The 20,184-nt window shown below is 44.7% G+C and overlaps 1 protein-coding gene across 1 annotated transcript in view; it reads right to left on the reverse strand.

Annotated features, from left to right (window-relative positions):
* Nucleotides 1-20,184, reverse strand: part of LOC143289989 (DNA repair protein REV1-like) — a 36,328-nt gene that overhangs the window by 8,720 nt on the left and 7,424 nt on the right. The window contains exons 5-16 of the mRNA XM_076599284.1: nt 19,985-20,104; nt 18,092-18,312; nt 17,463-17,607; nt 15,700-15,830; nt 11,599-11,795; nt 10,007-10,166; nt 9,107-9,424; nt 8,379-8,512; nt 7,255-7,507; nt 4,525-4,839; nt 2,231-2,420; nt 499-601 (exon numbers count right to left, since the gene is read on the reverse strand). Coding sequence (XP_076455399.1) covers nt 499-601; nt 2,231-2,420; nt 4,525-4,839; nt 7,255-7,507; nt 8,379-8,512; nt 9,107-9,424; nt 10,007-10,166; nt 11,599-11,795; nt 15,700-15,830; nt 17,463-17,607; nt 18,092-18,312; nt 19,985-20,104 — 2,287 coding nt within the window. The remainder of the gene's footprint in view (nt 1-498; nt 602-2,230; nt 2,421-4,524; nt 4,840-7,254; nt 7,508-8,378; nt 8,513-9,106; nt 9,425-10,006; nt 10,167-11,598; nt 11,796-15,699; nt 15,831-17,462; nt 17,608-18,091; nt 18,313-19,984; nt 20,105-20,184) is intronic.

Below are 20,184 nucleotides of genomic sequence, written 5' to 3' on the forward strand. Positions count from 1 at the left end.
ACCCACACACAGCCACACCCAGGTTCGTCTGTCAAACTCCAAGCATCAGCAGTCCGCAGGAACCATCGATGTTAGGTCGCCAGGAGGCCACACACCAGAGGAGACCCTGCACTGCTGCTGAGTCACTTCGGTGGTGTTCAGTGGTGCCTGTTCTGATTAAACATACTTAGGACACCACCTACTAATCCCCCTACTGACGACAATAATGGCTTAGTCACAGAGCCAGACTTAAGTGAGCGCCCCTCTTAGAGCGGAGACCGTCACCACGTCCTTCCAGCAACAGCACCCCGTGAATCTGCCAACACTGAAGACAATGACAGTCTTTTATAGTGCACATGATCATCTTATGATGGTGTTTACAACGAGCCTGTGATGGCACAAGTTGATTTCCGTGTATGTTTATAAACTGTTTTTGATTGACTGATTGGTTGATTGATTGCTTGGTTGGTTGGTTGGATGGATGGTTGAGTGAGTGAGTGAGTGAGAGAGAACAGGTACCTGTGTAGGAAGCGAAGCAGCAGATCCACCTGTTCCAGGTTGCCGTCCAACACCAGCTGTCCCAGGTACTTCACCATCACCTCCACGTCCTCAGCCTGGGGGTCTGCAACATGGGTGCAACAGCCCAGTGGTTAAAGCGTTGGACTTTCAATCTGAGGTTCCCAGGTTCGAATCTCGGTAACAGCGGCCTGGTGGGTAAAGGAACGAAATTTTTCCAATCTCCCAGGTCAACATATGTGCAGATCTGCTACAGAGCCTGAACCCCCTCCGTGTGTGTACGCACACAGAAGATCAAATACGCATGTTAAAGATCCTGTAATCCATGTCAGCATCCGGTGGGTTATGGAAACGAGAATGTACCCAGCATGCACGCCCCCAAAATGGGGTATGGCTGCCTATTTGACAGAATGAATAAACAAAACAGTTATACAGGTAAAATGTTACATGTCTGTGTGTGTGTGAAATCTGACTGAAAGATACAGGAAACGACTGATGGGCGCCCAATGGTAGCTGTCAGTCGGCTCTATCCAGGTAGGCAGCCTGTTGTGTAAATGACTCTGAGTTTGTAAAGCGCTTAGAGCTTGGTCTGAGACCGAGGATAGGCGCTATATAAGCATCCATATCAAATCAAATCAAATCAAGCATGTGAGGGCAGAGAAGGCGGGCAAAGAGAATACAATCAGTATCAGTTTCAGTAGCTCAAGGAGGCGTCACTGCGTTCGGACAAATCCATATACGCTACACCACATCTGCCAAGCAGATGCCTCACCAGCAGCATAACCCAACACGCTCATTCAGGCCTTGAGAAAAAAAAAAGGTGAATAAATAATAGATAAGCTTACATAAATAAATAAATGAATAAATAAATAATAATTATAATTAAAAAAAATATATAAAAAAAGGTAGAAGTAATAATAGTAATAAAAAAAAAAAAAGAGAATACAATGCTATATGTTAATGAAGCCTTCATGCTCATTATATACAGTTTTCACACAACAGTACACACAGTATGACAAACTGAAAAAAGAACATACACATTTCTGTGTTGAACAGGGTTTCACCCTTGATCTGGAAATAGTGTATTGTTCATTTCTTTATTTCAAATACATCTATATCTATCTATCTATCTATCTATCTATATATATATATATATATATATATCCATATCATTTCATTTTATTTTTTTCAAGTGTTGCTCCGTGATCTTCTATGTGATTTTTTTTTTTTTTTTTTCCATTCTGGAAAAAAAACATGTCACTGATGATTTTGATACATTGGATCACATTTGTTTGTTTTTCTGACTTTTTTTTACTCACTCAGTACGGCCAGTCCTCTCTTCTCCTCTACACAGACCCCTCGGATGTCCAGTGGGTGTCTCAATGGCCCAACCTTTAGCTTCTGTCGTCAGAATTGTGGTATTCTTTGTCAACATTCACCTCTTCAGTATAAGAGCCTTCCGCTTGCAATATTTTGATGGTGGTAATTGGGCTGAAACGCAGTAAACGTCGTCTCTTTCGCTGTTCGTATGGAGAGAGTTAATACTGAATTTTGTCTTATTTGTGTGACATGGCTGTTGTTTTCCTACTACTAATAAAATCATTATACCAATAACATGAACATACAAAATTGTTGGAGAAAATAAAAAGAATAAAATAAAAACGAAACAAATCAAAAAAAAAAAAAAGAAAAGAAAGAAAGAAAAAAAAGTGGGGTGTTGGGTTGGGGCATTTACCCGTGGTCGAATCCAGCCACTCTGACAACAAGGTTCGAACCTCCCCCAGTGTGACGGCACCACAAAGGTTGACCGCTCCCTCACCCGCAACCCTTGCCTGTGGCTGGGAGGAGGCTTCCTCCACTGCTGATGATGATGATGATGATGATGACGAAGAGGACTCTGACGCTGGTCGTCTTGAATCTGATGCCTGAAAGACACAGAAGTGAAACGTAAAGCGGTCCTTTCTTCTTCTCTTATCTTTCTGTCTTTAGAATAGAATATGTCTTTATTACCAAGTGTACTGGGGTCACAAGGAATATTGGGGGGGGGTAGTACATAACAAGGTACGAACATAAATCGAAAATCATACACAAACACAGATACAATAGAAATTAGAATACATACAAGTGCATATCACTATAAAAACTTGTGCATACTCACACATGGACACACACACACACACACACACACACACGCACGCACACACGCACACACACACACACACACACACAAACACTCACACACACACACACACACGTTTGAACAGAAGCTGCATATTACATATGGATGGGGCTGATGACTAGATCTTCAGGTAGATGGTTGTTGATTGCACAATTCTATTTTATCATACTGGATTTGTTCAAGAAACAGGGAATTCACTGCTTTGCGGAAAAAGCTACTGGCGAAGCGATTGGTTTTCGTCCTTATACTTCTGTACCGTCGACCAGAGGGGAGCATCTTGAAAATCCCAAAAGCTGGATGTGATTCATCCTGGCTGACTGATTTTGCTTTTTTGAGTAACCGCTTATAACTTCCAGCCACAAGGTGGAATCCTCAGAGAAAACCATCCGTCCTGTGCGCACAGGGCAGGTCTATGGGCGATGGGGGAGGTCACCCAAAAAGAAACCTCGAGTCCTGGGGCTTCGTAGGGGGTGTCCTGAGCACGTTAAATCAGAACAGGCACCACTGAACACCACCGAAGTGACTCAGCAGCAGTGCAGGGTCTCCTCTGGTGTGTGGCCTCCTGGGGACCTAACACTGACAGTTCCCTGCGGACTGCCGACACTGGAACTGTGACGGACGAACTCAAGTGTGGCCGTGTATGGGGGGTAGGGGGGGGGGAATCTAAATGAGCGGTGTGGGAGTAATACCACTGAAACGGTGTAGATGATGGGGCAGCAAAAAAAAAAAAAAAAAGAAAAAGAAACGTCGAGTGCTGAAGACGGAGGTGTTGGGCCGAATGGTGCACTCCAACAAACTACAACACCACTCATCATCGCCGATGACAATGTCAGGCATCCTGTCCTAAGGGAAGAAGCTGGCAGAATGGTTAAGATGCTCATCTGCCAATATAAAGTTGGTGAGGTTCTGGGTTTGAATTCCACTCTCACCTTTTCTCCCATGTTTGACTGGAAAATAAAACTGAGCATCTAGTTGTTCAGAGGAGATGATAAACTGGGGTCCTGTGTGCAGCACACACTTGTGCGCACTGAAAAAGAACCCATGGCAACGAGTGTGTTGTCCTCTGGCAAAATTCTGTAAGAGAAGTCCACACTCATAAACAGCCAGCCAGCCAGCCACACACACACACACACACACACACACACAGAACTTATCACATAACTAAGGGAATGCTTGGCAAAATAAACATGTTTACAGACATACATGCCAACACACTAACCACACACACACTCATAAACAGTCATCCGTACACACATGCATACACTCAAACACACACACACAAACACAGAGAGAGAGAGAGAGAGAGAGAGAGAGAGAGAGAGCTTATCATATAGATAAGGGAATGCTTGGCAAAATAAATATGTTTACAGACGTACATGCCAACACATTAACCACACACACTCATAAACAGTCATCTACACACACACACACACACACACACACACATACACACACATACACACACACACACACACAGCTAATCACATAGCTAAGGAAATTCTTGGCAAAATATAAATGTTTACAGACATACATGCCAACACATTAACCACACAATCTCATAAACAGTCATCTACACACACACACACACATGTACACACACAACTAATCACATAGCTAAGAAAATGCTTGGCAAAATATACATGTTTACAGACATACATGCCAACACATTAACCACACACACTCATAAACAGTCATCCATGCACACACACACACACACACACACACACACCTTATACAACACATCAAACAGAATGCTTGGCCGAAACAAAACACGTTTTTTTTTTACATACACGCATGCCGACACACTTTTCCCCACATGTGGCCAATTCATTCACTCCTCCCTCCCTCACCTCCACCTCAAACTCCAACTGACGGGGTTGGAGGTCGGTCCTCTTCGCCGCCACAACCGGCCTTCCCTGGGGAACCTTGAACACCGGACTTCCTTTTCCACCACGACCTCGACCTCGGCCACGACCTTGACCCCGACCTCGGCCACGACCTCGACCTCGACCCCTCGGCTTCCCTCTCCCTGGGGCCTGGTGCTTGGAGGGTGGAGAGGTGTGGAGGTGGAGGGAGGGGGAGGGGGGGACGGGGTGATGGGAGTAGGCCGCTCGGATCTCCTCCTGGAGGTCAGAGGGCAGTGCCTGCATGCAGCTGGGGTCCAGCTGTCAATGAGAGGCAGTTCATTTTCAGTTTTCAGTTTCAGTATCGCAAGGAGGTGTCACCGTGCCGGGACAAATCCATATACGCTACACCACAGTCAGCTGATGCTAACAAATGGATGAATATGTATACCAACAAGATAAGGAAAATGTGTTTATGACTGCTGTTCGAATTTTTTACTTTGATCAATTAATCAATTGTCTATCTATTTATTCATTTATTTACCTGTGCACTTGTGTCTTATAAACCTTTAGGTTTCATGACATTCTATTCTATTCTATTCTATTCTGTTCTAATCCACATCTGCTAAGCAGATGCCTGACCTGCTAAGCGTAACCCAACAAACTCAGTCTGGAAAAAAAAGAAAAAAAAGTAAATTGATACATCATTAAATCAATGAATAAATAACTGAACAGATAAACAAACGAATAATGTAAAATTGTAATTATAATGAAATAAAGTAAACTGCAGTGGGGAAAAAAAAGAATAAATGAACAAAATAATTTTTAAAAAAGACAATGAGAGACAGAGACTGACCATGACAGAGGTGTCTTTCAGACAGGACTCACAGAACTGTGCCGTGCCAGGTGTGGTAGTTTTTGGCATTGCATGTGTGTGTGTGTGTGGCTGTCTGTGTGTCTGTCTGTGTGTGTGTCTGTCTGTGTGCCTGTCTGTGTCTGTGTGTGTCTGTGTCTGTGTGCGTGTGTGTGTGTGTGTCTGTGTGTGTCTGTGTGTATGTGTCTGTGTGTGTCTGTGTGTGTGTGTGTGTGTGTGCACATGTGTGTGTGTGTGTGTGTGTGTGTGTGTGCACGCACTTCCTTGTTTCATGTAAGATGTCCTTGAAGCCCGTATTGTACGTTTACGTATGCATTAGCTTATTTAGTATTCATTGTTGACAGCACATGCTTCTCGCCAGGGAGGTGTAAGCGTCAATCAGCGTAATCATTATCATAATTGTCGTCATTGATATCATTATCATTATCATGATCATTATCATGATCAGTATCATTATTATCATCAGCATCATCCTTATTATTATTATTATTGTCATTTCTATTACATCATGATTTTTATAAAATCTTACTGTTGTTATCTTTGGGATTTTTTTTTTTTTTTAATTATTGACTGATCCATTGATTGATATGGATACGTATATCTAACGCCTGATCCACTGACTGATATGGATACGTATATCTAACGCCTGATCCACTGACTGATATGGATACATGTATCTAACGCCTGATCCACTGACTGATATGGATACGTGTATCTAACGCCTGATCCACTGACTGATATGGATACGTGTATCTAACGCCTGATCCACTGACTGATATGGATACGTTTATCTAACGCCTGATCCACTGACTGATATGGATACGTGTATCTAACGCCTGATCCACTGACTGATATGGATACGTGTATCTAACGCCTGATCCACTGACTGATATGGATACGTGTATCTAACGCCTGATCCACTGGTTGATATGGATACGTGTATCTAACGCCTGATCCACTGATTGATATGGATACGTGTATCTAACGCCTGATCCACTGGTTGATATGGATACGTGTATCTAACGCCTGATCCACTGATTGATATGGATACGTGTATCTAACGCCTGATCCACTGGTTGATATGGATACGTGTATCTAACGCCTGATCCACTGATTGATATGGATACGTGTATCTAACGCCTGATCCACTGATTGATATGGATACGTGTATCTAACGCCTGATCCACTGATTGATATGGATACGTATATCTAACGCCTATCTTCTATTAGGGACAAAGCTCCCAGCGCTTTATGAAACAGAGAGTCATTTGCACAGCAGGCTGCCTACCTGGGTAGTGGCCAAGTAGGTGTCTTTCAGCCTGGCTTCATCTCTCTCTCTCTCTCTCTCTCTCACACACACACACACACACACACACAAACACACACACACACACACACACACACAAACACACACACACACAAGCACACACAAAGTTTTGTATACGCTTTCACTGGCGGTTTGCTCATGTAAATGAGGGGGGGGGGGGGGGTATATGTGTGCAGAACGGGGTGTGTTGAGAATTTGTGTATTTTTGTGTGTACGAGTGTGAAACAGAAATGTACTGTGTGTTTCATTATTGCATGATTCCTGTAAGTATACAGCTATATTTCTAGTGAGTGTGTATTTTTTGTTTTCTTTTTTTTTTTTTTTTATCTATGTTTCTCCTCTTTTCTTTTTTTTTCCTTTTTTTCAGGTTTTTTCTTCAGATGGTTTGATGTAAAAAATAAAATAAAATAAAATAAAAAGCAGCTGTTGCTTATTCAATTACCATCTTGAAATAAAAATGTTTACTTTCACACAAACACACACAGAGATACACACACACACACACACACACACACACAGATACACACATCCTAACCTGCGACAGGCTGGGGAGAGAAGGGATGCCTCCTTTAACCCCCTCCTTACCACCACCACCACCACCACCACTACCGTCATCGTCATCCTCATCGTCACTGTCCACCACGCATACAGGGTCAGCCCGTGCACCCTGCCCTGTGGGTGTGACCACATCGTCGGTCAGCAAAGAACGTGAGGGTGGTGATGGTGGCGATTCTGAGACGCAAGTAACTGACGATGCTGTTCTGTCATCACGGCTGGCAACGGGTGACCTGGATTTCAACAACAACAGATGATGATGATAATAATAATCATAATAATAATAAATATCAAAAAATGATAATAACAATAATAATAATGATAACAGTAGTAGTTGTAATAATAATAATGACAGCAGTAGTAGTAGTAGTAGTAGTAGTAGTGGTGGTGGTGATAATAACAATAATAATAATAATAACAACAACAATAATAACAGTATTCTAAATTGAATTGACCTGATAATAATAACAATAACAACAACAGTATTCTAAATTGAACTGACCTGAAATGAATAAATGATAATAATGATAATGATACTTGTTTTTAATATATATATTATATTAGGAGGGAGGGGGGGTGAGACGGGAGTGGAGGGGGGGGAATTTTCATATCGAAAAATTCCCCAAAGAAGACGGGAGTTGGGGGGGGGGGGGGGGGGGGGGGAAGGGGATAGTATTCATATCGAAAAAATCCCACAAAGTAGACAAGAGTGGGGTGGGGGTGGGGGATAGTATTCATATCGAAAAAATCCCACAAAGGAGACAGGAGTGAGGGGGGCAGGGGGGGGAGATAGTATTCATAATCGAAAAATCCCACAAAGAAGACGGGAGTGGGGGGGGGGGCGGGCGGGGGGGGGGGGGGTTAAGAATTCATATAAAAAAATCCCACAAAGAAGACGGGAGTGTGGTGGGGGGAGGGATAGAATTCATAATCGAAAAATCCCACAAAGAAGACCAAGGTGGGACAAGGGACAGGAATGAGGGGGAGGGAGGAGGAGGGGGGGGGGCAGAAACAACGCCGCAAACAAACACAACGACAGAAAGAAAAGCCAGCCAGCCATCAACAACAACCAGCAGCGGCAAGGCAAGACCGCCTCAAGTTTACTTTGCACGACGCGACGGCGAGGGTGTGGCTCTGGACGAGGAACGACGATGACGGCGCCCTCTGGAGGCGGCCATTTCCTGCTGCAGCTGTTCCTGGATGTCTGCCGGCAGCTCCTGCAGCACGTCCGGGTCAATCTGCCGCAAACCACCACAACCACCATGCAGGTTAATGGCATGTCACAGAAATGATGCTAATAAACCATGTAAATTACGGCACAGAAATAATAACAGCAACCATAAAAATATTGGCATAGAAATATCAACAACCATATAAATGATGGTACGCGATTAATAACAATCATGTAAATAATGGCCATAGAAACAATAACAACCATACAAATAATGGCACATCACAGAATTAATAATCATATAAATACTGGCACATCATAGAAATAATAACAACCATATGAATAATGCCACGTCACAGAAACAGAAATAACCATATAAATACTGGCACATCACATAATAATAATAACCATATAAATAATGGTATGGGAACAATAACAACCATATAGATAATGGCATAGAAATAATAGCAACCATGTGAATAATTGAATAGAAATATCAACAACCATGTAAATAATGGCATAGAAATGACAGCCAAATAGATGATGGCATAGAAATAATAACAACTACATCAATAATGGCACAGAAATATCAACAGCCATGTAAATAATGGCACAGAAACAGTAACCACCATATCAATGAGAACTGTAAAATTATCCAAACCTGTGAAAAAGACAGCTGCAGACAATCAGACGTGGAGCCACCGCCACCGCCACCACCACCTCCACCTCCGCCGCCACCACCCCCACTCTCCCTCCTTCCCTGACTGGCGTCGGAAGAAGAATCGTCCGAAGTAGGTGTCAACCAATGAGAGCAGCCCGGCTCGTTGCTACCTCGCCGCCTTTTCTGCGACCGGGTTTCTCGTTCCAACCCCTGCTGACCCCTGGTGTGACCTTCACCTTGGCCTTCGGCGTGTTTCATTTCCTGCTCTATCTGGCGGCGGATGTCCGGGGGAAGCTCTTTCAGAACCTCTCTGTCCACCTGGTGGACGGGAAGAGTGTCAGCGAACTGTTTAGGTTAAAAGGCTTCAAGGATACCCTCCTCCCCCTCCTCCACTGCCCCCCCATAGTCTTCTATGGAAAATCAGGGCAGTGAATTCATATGCATGCACACACACACACACACACACACACACACACACACACACACACACAAACTCACACACAACCATACACATACATGCACACATTTACTCTCTCTCTCTCTCAAACACACACGCACACAAACTCATCCACCCACACCTACACCAAACCCCCATACTCACCCACACACACACACACACTCACACACACACACACACACACACATATATACGCGCCACAAACAAACACTTTCACTCTCAAACACACATGCACACACACTCATCCACCCACACCCACACCAAAACCCCCACATGCACACCCCCCAACACACACACACAAAACACACCCCTCCCCACAAACACACACACACATACCCATCCACCCACACAGACGCAGATAAATCTACCTGCTCACTCCCCCTCCCCCCCAAACACAAAACACCCCCTCTCCCCCCCCCCATCCCCCACACACACACCCTCACCTGTGAAGGAGACAGGAAGAACTGATCATCACTGTGACCCAGGTCAGGCAGACACGGCAACGGGGGTGTTCTCCCCTTACCCGATGAGGGCGGCTGACCAATCACAGCAGGAAGACAGGGGAGAGGCGGCTCACCCTCTGCATCCTGGGAATGCTGAGGTCTGTGCGACACAGAACACAAAGAACAGTGAAACTGGTGATTCTGACAACTAAAGGGAGAACACATTGCAATGACATACGCAACATCATGGAGTCTCCCGTCGGTCCGACGGATGAGTAGGCAGGCAGGCTTATCTGTCGGTGCGCGTCCTCATATGGGAGACGAGGCCGATTCTGGATGCGCAGCACTTCCCACAGGTATTGCAAGGGAAAACGTCTCCAGAAGTTGAGCCCTGCTTCCTTCGCTGACGCTTCTCCTTAGTGGCCAGCGTTCTGTTTTCAAACATCTTTATGCCACTAGAGCACAGCATCCTCCAGCGAGAGCGGTCAAGGGCATCAGTTTCCCAGGAAGCGATGTCTATGTCACAGGCTTTGAGGTTTGTCTTCAAGGTGTCCTTGAAGCGCTTGCAGAGTCTTCCAAGTTCACGGTGGCCTTCCTTCAGCTGGCCATACAAAAGCATCTTCGGGATCCTGCTGTCTGTCATGATAAAAAATAATTTATAAAAAAAAAAAATAATAATAATAATAATAATATAAAGACAGATGCAACAGCTAAGTTGTTAAAGCAGTGGACTTTACATTCAAGGGTCGTGGATTCCGATCCCCGTAATAGGGCTTGATGGGTTCAAGGTGGAGATTTTTCGGATCTCCCAGGTCAACAGATGTGAAGACCTGCTTGTGCCTGAACCCCTTTTGTGCATACACGCTTGCAGAAGATCAAATACACATATTGAAGATCCCATAATCCATGTCAGCATTCGGTGGGTTATGGAAACTAGAACACACCCGGCATACTCCCCCTCCCCCCTGAGTATGACTGCCTACATGGCAGGGTAAAAACTGTCACACATGTAAAAACCCACTTATGCATATGAGTGAATGTGGGAGTTGCAGCCCACAAACGAAGAAGTTACTGCTGTAACATAATAGCAAGAAACTGAACGAGAATCTGGTCACAGGTCTTTTTCATGAAAAAGGAAAATGATGACACCGTTTGATTTCTTTTTCAGTGACAAAAAAAACAACAACTGTGTTCTCTTTTTTATTTGGTGTCCCACAATTTGTGACATTTTGTTTTTTTTATATTTCCATGATGATAAATGATGATGGGAGTGATGAAGAAGATGTTATGGAGGTCCATTTAGGTTTGGAACTACCTCATAAGGCTGCACTCTCATAATACATCCTTGCACCAACCAGGCTGAAAGATACCTGCAGCGTTGGTCAGGAAATTTGAGCAACACTCCCAAAGACTCCCAAAGACGCCTCCGTTAAATAGATGACCCTCAACATGTGGTTCAAGTCTTCCCCATCATTTGAGCCAAAAGCACAATCTTTTCTTTCATGACTCAGCCATACTCAGCATAATTTTTATTCACAAATTTATATGCCTTTTAACTGTTCTTTTTTTTTCCGGTTCTGTTCTTGTCTTACCCAGCAACATTGTCCTTCTCTCTTTCATCGTCATTGCTTTCATCGTTCCCCTCTCTCATTGCCTGCGTCATTGTGGGGATGTTTGGAGGCGGAGGACGGGAAACCGCAAAGTTCAGAATGCTCTGGTTGCCCCGGGTGACTGGCTTGTTCGCTGATCCCAAGGTTGCAGACTCCAGACGATGGGTCTGGATCCCCACCTGCGCGATATAAAATCGTTGGCAAAAATTGTTAATACAGTCGCTGGTCATCCGTTGGTGAAAATCAACCACATCATTTCAACATTCGTGACATAGCATGCGAAAACATGGCTAGAGTTGGAATTTATTATTTTTTGACATTTATGTGCTTTCAGAAAGTTTAGCTCCCTCGTGACAAACAGTTTTCTCCCTTGCTTTTTCCGACAGGCGGCCCATTTGTTAGGGTTAGGAAAAAAAATCACAAAAAATACAAAACATAAAGTAACTGAATGAAACTCACTGTACTTGACCCACTGACCCCTCTCCTCACAATGTGTGAACGCCTATCCCCACTCCCTCTTCACTGCTCTCAGAAGCTGAGTCACTGTGAGTACCTTGCTGGTAGCTTTCTTTACTGCAGATACTTTATTCAAAGTCTTAATCATCCTCGTCAATGTCGAAACCTTCAGTTTGAAGCACTTCAATCACTTCAGCAGCAGTAAAAGCCGCTGTTGTGATCTATTTTGTTCCAAAAATTTCCACTTGCATCCTCTGTGACACCATTTTCGATATGTATGCAGATTAGCTTGTCATGTGGGGTGCCGAAATCAGTTGGTCCTCAGTGAGTGTGTTGTTACAGAATCTCACAATGAAACTTTCCATTCAACCCTTGACATGTTCGCAATGCCCGTTGTAGCAGCGGTTGTTATGCTACCCCTTGAGGAAAACATGGAAAAAATTTTAATTGTCCAAACCGCTAAAGCGTTTCGTCGTCTGGAAATGTGTCATCAGGAATGCTATAGCGTTCCATCGTCCGGAGTGAGTTAAAAAAAAAATCACAGATTAACACACACAAAAGGAACTGATCTATCTATCACAGTTTGGTTTTTGACTCACTTGTGTAAACAAAGTGAGTCTATGTTTTAACCCGGTGTTCGGTTGTCTGTGTGTGTGTGTCTGTGTGTCCGTGGTAAACTTTAACATTGACATTTTCTCTGCAAATACTTTGTCAGTTTATTTTAGGCAAATCAGGCATAAAAATAGGAAAAATTCAGTTCTTTCCAGTCATCTTGTTTAAGACAACATTGCACCTCTGGGATGGGCACCAAAAAAAGAAAAAAATGAAGTCTAATTATATGCAAACTGCATTTACTGTTACATTTATATTTTTTGTATTCTCTAAACTTGGCACTTTGATGTGATATTCTGACCCAACAACAAGAGCAGTCATTATTATCAATTTTTTGTTCAAACAGGAACTTCTTTTGCTAAGCATGGAAGTTTTAATTATTTTGCAAACGTTTTGGTGCCGATAGTGTAAAAGGGAAATTACTCTGTAATTAATGCTAGGGGAGTTAATTTGCTTTAAGCTGATCTTTCTCATCTTAAACATTACATTTTGAAATTATACTCAATACATAAAAAGCTTGGATTTTTTTTTTTTTTTTTTTTTTTTAGTGTATCACAAGTGAGTCTTGAAGGCCTTGCCTCTCTTGTTTTCTATATTTTTTTTTTGCATTGTTCATGTGCTGGAAAAGAACAAATGGAGAAATCGGCTCTTGAAAAAAAAATACATTTGCCTGCTTGCAACTTTAGAACAAGAATTATCTTGAACATGTATGTGGTGTCAAAAGATTCAGAATTAAGTAAACTATTAATTTATATATGAAAAAAGCACGGGAATATTCATATGTTCTTTCTGTTTTCTGTGTGCAGCAGTACCAACAGCACATGCATCTGAAAACTTTTTTTTTTTTTAACTCCCATTTCTGGCAGTTTTATGCTAAAATAGTTACAGACAGCAAAGTTAAGACTTTAAATATGCAAAATTTGTATATAAAAAAAAAAAGAATCTTGATTTTCATTATTTTAACCCTAATGACATGTTTTGGTGGATAACTAAGAATTGCTGGCTGCAACTTCAGCCGGATGTTCGTGTGTTGCATTATATATAACAAAACTGATGTGGGAAACAGCCACTGGTCAAAAGGTTCAATGATCCTTTCCAATTCTATTATTGCCTGGGCGTTTTCAACATGCAATGTAACAGCTGGGGCCGTATTCAAGACACCATTGCGCCTGCGGTTAAATGTCTGCCTGCGTGTGATCTGCCTGAGGCAAGGCAAACTGACTGAGGGTTAGCAATACCCGGTATTCAGGAACACAAAAACCTACCTGCGGGTCTACAAACCCAAAGGCAACTTACCTTTACTATCTGCCAAGGGTGACAGCCCACGAAGCAGAGGTAAATATGGCGAATCAGTTTGTTGCAGTGGTTATTTTGAGGGAAAACAGGCGTTTTGCTGAGAGACCACGTCTTGAATACAGCCTCTAATAGTTTGATTTTATCCTTTGTTCACTTGGCAGTCAAAATTGACGTATTGAGACTGGCAGACGTCATTATATTCCATATGAATTACGTATGTAGCTGTGTAGTGAGTGCACTTGCAGACAACAGATTTGGAAAGCCCAAAGTTTGCAGATTATTGAAATTCGTTCATTCCAGAGAAATATTTGAATCCGAACTCCGTCATTTTAGTTCATTTTTGCAGTTTGCTGTAAAGCAGGGAGGACAATGTGTCAGAATGTGAAAGTGGCTCCTAGATTTGACAAGTTGCTGACTCTAATCCATGCTTTGCCACTGAAGCTTTTTTTTTTTTTTTTTTTTTTAGTCACACTGTGGTGTGTTGCAAAGTAAAAGAGTATGCGCAGAAGGGAATCCCCGGCATTTTTATTTATAGACCATGGGTTTGCTGCCTGAGTGCACTTTGTGTGTCTTGAATACAAAGATAACCTGGCCTTTAAGGCAAACTGTAACCGCGGGTCCCTGCCGTGTCAAGGCTTCAGGCAAAATGATTTTTGTCTTGAATACGGCCCCTGGTGGCCTAGTGGTAATGCCAGCGCCCAACAAGGAAGTGAGTGTCCCCAGGTTCCAGTGCTGTATATGGACCATGATTTTGCACTCCCCCACTTCCACAAGACCTTGAGTGGTGGTCTGGATGCTAGTCTTTCTGACAAGCTGTTAAACTTGGGTCCCGTATTTAACATGTGCTTTGCGCACATTAAAGAACCCACGCCTACGAAAGGGTTGTCCCTTGCATAATCATGTAGAAAAAATCCATTTTGACAAAAAAATATGGACGACGCTTCACTTTAGCTACGCGCTCTGCTCAAGGAGATTTTCATGCAGACAGATCTGTTGTGACAAAAGTAAAACAATACAAAATGAAACTGAAAGAAAGAAAGAAAAATAAGTGAGTGAGTGCATCCGCACGTGATTGCCCCTAATTGTGTTGTACATGTGCATGAGCGCACACTCCATGCACATACATGTATCCTTTCAAACCCCAACTATAAAGAAAATGTCTGACTGATAAACAGGAAACAACTAGAAACATACAAAAAAAAGCGAAATCTTCATAACAATGCCCTTTAACGCATTCTAATTACCTAGTCTGCTTCACCGTTCTCAGGTTGTTTTACTCAGTGACGGGCGCAATAGCCGAGTGGTTAAAGCGTTGGACTGTCAATCTGAGGGTCCTGGGTTCGAATCACGGTGACGGCGTCTGGTGGGTGAAGGGTGGAGATTTTTACGATCTCCCAGGTCAACATATGTGCAGACCTGCTAGTGCCTGATCCCCCTTTGTGTGTATATGCAAGCATAAGATCAAATACACACGTTAAAGATCCTGTAATCCATGTCAGCGTTCAGGTGGGTTATGGAAACAACAACATACCCAGCATGCACACCCCTGAAAACGGATGGCCTACATGGCGGGGTAAAAACGGTCATACACGTAAAAGCCCACTCGTGTGCATACAAGTGAACGTGGGAGTTGCAGCCCACGAACGCAGAAGAAGTTTTACTCAGTCACTGATCCCTTCTCTTTCATTCGTCCACTGTCCACCCTTGAAGTGACCTTACCCCTCGCAGATCGGTGGCCTTGACCTTCATGGCTTTCAGGAGATGTGCTGCCTCTTTCCCCAGCATCTTGGCGTCGTCTGTTGCCAGGGGCAACGTTGTTGACTTGGACAAATTGTTACATATTCCGTGACCTGCGCAGGGGAATGTACTACTATCAGTGAGGAAGGCATGGCCTTCATGACTCACGCATTGTACCCACAGAACTCACTCAGGACGACAAGTTTTCTCCCTTAGTTTTTCCCCACAAACAGCCCATTTGTAAGGGTTTGGAAAAAAATTACAAAAAATACAAAATACAGAGTAAGAAAATGAAACTTTCAGAACTGGTTTATTACGTGTTGGGCTATTACATTTTTTTTTTTAATCAAATTTCTCATCTTATTTTTACAGTTTTGCCATCATGTAGAAAATAATGCCAATTTTTCTCCATACCCATGCTCGCTTTCTGCACTTAATTCACTTTCTTCTTCGTCATCATCCACCTCTTCAATGTCCGACCCTTCAGTTTGTAGCATTTCAAGTATTTCAGCAACACAAAAACACCATCGCTGCCTTGTTCGCTCCACAACATTTTGGGAAGAACCCGCTTTGCTAACAGGCTGGCATGCGAGTAGACAACCGGTCAGTGACTTTGTCAGCGTGTGTGTAAGACGGGCCACACATAACAGGCTGGCCAATCATGCCATTTGGTTGTGGAGTGACCCAGAATAGCACACTCTGCTTGGCTGATCCCAAAATCACGTGTACAGCGCATGATGGATTTTTATTTTTGGAAAATGCTATTCCAGTCTGTCGTCCGAAACCGTATACATTTTATGTAGGAGTGCTCACGCACTCCGTCATCCGGAGAGAGTTCATCCAATAAAGTAAATCATGAAACAAAACACCATCAACAACATTAAAAAAAAATGAAAAAAACGAAACAAAAAAATAGGTCATCTGGCAAAAAAAATCTACACACATATGAATGCGACTCTGACCTCTGACTTCTAAATTTGTGAAGCATTTATATTCTGGCCTAAAAAAAAGCACAAAAAAAAGCACTATACCAAGAAAACAAAGCACTGCACCAAGTTTTATGAAAAACCAAAGTTCAATCAAGCTTCTAGTTCTACATTTTCCGTATAAGCAACTGCGATGGATGAACCCAGGTGTGGCTGTGTATGATGCCAGTGAAATGGTGCATGTTGACAACAACTAAGTGGTTCAAGTGTTGGATGTTCAATCTGAGGATCCCGAGTTTGAATCTCGGCAATGGTGCCTGGCGGGTAAAGGGTGGAGATTTTTTCCGATCACCCAGGTCAACGTATGTGCAGACCTAGTTCCTGAACATCCTTCGTGTGCGTACGCACGCAGAGGATCAACTGCGCATGGAAAGAAGAACAGGACAAGCATGCAAACCCCCGAAAACAAAGTATGGCTGCCTACATGGTGGGGTAAACAAAGAAAATGGCCATACATGTAAAATGTTGCATGTCTGTACATGTGTGCGTGACTGAAACCTGACTGAATGACACAGGAAACGAATGATGAGCGCCCCAAGGCAGCTGTCAGTCGGCTCTATCCAGGCAGGCAGCCTGTTGTGAAAATGACTCCATGTTTGTAAAGCGCTTAGAGCTTGGTCTCTGACCAAGTACTGGCGCTATATAAGTACCCATATCATCATGATCATTACAGGAAACAACCCCCCCCCCCCCCCCCCCCCCCGCACCCCCCCCCAAAAAAAAAAGAAAAAAGAAAAATCAGTCTGAGATTCCACCTACCCATAAACTTGGCTGTCTCGGTCGGAGCGTCTGGCCGACGCACCATCAGCTTGAGAGTCAGGCTTCGAGCTTTCATGCTGATGCCTTGCAGGCGACTGCTTACCTCCCCTGCAAGCTCTTCAATGAACTTCTCCATCTCCCCATCCTGTTTTGACAGGTGAAGAGAGTGCATTAACTAAACCGGAAAAGAAATTGTGAACATAAAAAAACCACAAAAACAGAAGGGTATGGGTGTGTGTGTATATATGCTTTTGTTCAGACTGTTCGTTTTCTCTCCGAGTCACACACAGTCATTCAGATCAGATGATAAACTGAGATCCTCTGTGTGTCAAGCACTAAGCACACAAAAAAGAACCCACGGCAAGAAAGCAGACAAAACGATGAAAGAAAGGCAAAACAAGGGCTGACACTGCATTGTAGCAACAACCTCTCCTCAGGGACAGCGGCCCTAATTTCACACAGAGAAATCTCTTGTGACAAAGAGTAATACAATACAAGTCATCTTCCCCCCCCACCCCCCATCCGCCTAACTCCCCCCCCTCCACACACACACCCACATACACACACACACACAAACACATACACACACACAAACACACACAAACACACACACACACACACACACTCACACTCTGGAACCTGATCCCGTAGTTGACCTCCGCCGACACCGACTTGCGCTCCTTCTCCGATCGGATGGGGCGGTCGTCCTCACCGCGGCAGAAGCGGAAGAGGGACTGGCCCGTCTTGGGCCCGAACTCCCTCTGCAGGGTGGGAAGGGGGAGGGACTGCAGGTCCCCACACGTCTCCACACCCAGCTGACCCAGCTTCCTCCTCATCGACCACCCCACACCTGTACAGGACCAGTAGTGCCCTTCAGTGAGTGAGGAGAAGGGTTAGGATGGAGACGGGGGGTGGAGGTATGGGAGGGGTGGAACTAACGGAGGGGTGGAGCAAAGGGGTGGAGCTAAGAGAGAGGGGTGGAGCTAGAGGTGGAGCTAAGAGAGAGGGAGCTAAGGGAGGGGTGGAGCTAAGGGAGAGGGGTGGAGCTACAGGGTGGAGCTAAGGGAGAGGGGCGGAGCTACAGGGTGGAGCTAAGGGAGGGGGAGCTAAGGGAGGGGTGGAGCTAAGGGAGGGGTGGAGCTACAGGGTGGAGCTAAGGGAGGGGTGGAGCTAAGGGAGGGGCAGAGCTAAGGGAGAGGGAGCTAAGGGAGAGGGAGCTTAGGGAGGGGTGGAGCTACAGGGTGGAGCTAAGGGAGAGGGAGCTAAGGGAGGGGTGGAGCTAAGGGAGGGGTAGAGCTAAGGGAGAGGGAGCTTAGGGAGGGGTGGAGCTAAGGGAGAGGGAGCTTAGGGAGGGGTGGAGCTAAAAGGGAGGGGTGGAGCTAAGGGAGGGGTAGAGCTAAGGGAGAGGGAGCTAAGGGAGGGGTGGAGCTAAGGGAGGGGTAGAGCTAAGGGAGAGGGAGCTTAGGGAGGGGTGGAGCTAAGGGAGGGGTAGAGCTAAGGGAGAGGGAGCTTAGGGAGGGGTGGAGCTAAGGGAGGGGTGGAGCTAAAAGGGAGGGGTGGAGCTAAGGGAGGGGTGGAGCTAAGGGAGGGATAGAGCTAAGGGAGAGGGAGCTTAGGGAGGGGTGGAGCTAAAAGGGAGGGGTGGAGCTAAGGGAGGGGTAGAGCTAAGGGAGAGGGAGCTAAGGGAGGGGTGGAGCTAAGGGAGGGGTAGAGCTAAGGGAGAGGGAGCTTAGGGAGGGGTGGAGCTAAGGGAGGGGTAGAGCTAAGGGAGAGGGAGCTTAGGGAGGGGTGGAGCTAAGGGAGAGGGAGCTTAGGGAGGGGTGGAGCTAAAAGGGAGGGGTGGAGCCAAGGGACGGGCACGAGTGAAACAGGTTCCTAATGGACAGAAGTTTTTCCTGGGGGAGGAGGGAAGGATGAGGGGCAGGCAGGGAAGTGGAGCAGGGGGAGGGGGGGTTGTCAGTTAGGCAGGTTTGAGAGGAGACGAGATGATTTGGGAAGAAGCAAGTTCAGGACCCCACACGACAAACTAATCTGCATACGTATCAAAAATGGGGTTGCAGGCAATACTAGTGGACATTTTTGGAGCAAACTAGAGCATGCGATGCTGAAGTGATTGAAATGCTTCAAACTGAAGGTTTCTACATTGACCAGGATGATGAAGACGTTGAATAAAGTATCTGCAGTGAAGAAAACTACCAGCAAGAAGTTACTGACAGTGACTCAGCTTCTGAGAGCAGTGAAGAGGGAGGGGGGTGGGTGTTCACACGACATGAGGAGAGGGGTCAGTGGGTCAAGTACAGTGAGTTTCATTCAGTTTCTTTATGTTTTGTATTTTTTGTGATTTTTTTTTTCCTGACCCTAACAAATGGGTTGTCTGCAGAGAAAAGCAAGGGAGAGAACTATTCGTCCGGAGTGAGTTAACTCCTTACACTCTAAGGGGGGCAGGAGAAAAGACCACAGTCATGAACAACTTGACCTTAAAGGTGGATTGCCAACAGGTCGTTACACTCACCACTACTAACCTGGCAGATCCTGCACGGACTGGTTCTTCATGAACTGAGAGACGTCAGCTTGCTCCAGGTGGAACTGGCCGTTGGGTTTAGCTCTGCGGGTCGCCAGACGAGCCAGCAGTATGCTGGAACCTGCAGTGGTGGTGGTGGTCAGTCCACACAAGAGACAGGACATCAGTGGACGGGATGACAGGAGGAGTTACTGTTACCGC

This window comes from Babylonia areolata, chromosome 14 (genome assembly GCF_041734735.1).
Source record: "Babylonia areolata isolate BAREFJ2019XMU chromosome 14, ASM4173473v1, whole genome shotgun sequence".
Taxonomy (NCBI): domain Eukaryota; kingdom Metazoa; phylum Mollusca; class Gastropoda; order Neogastropoda; family Buccinidae; genus Babylonia; species Babylonia areolata.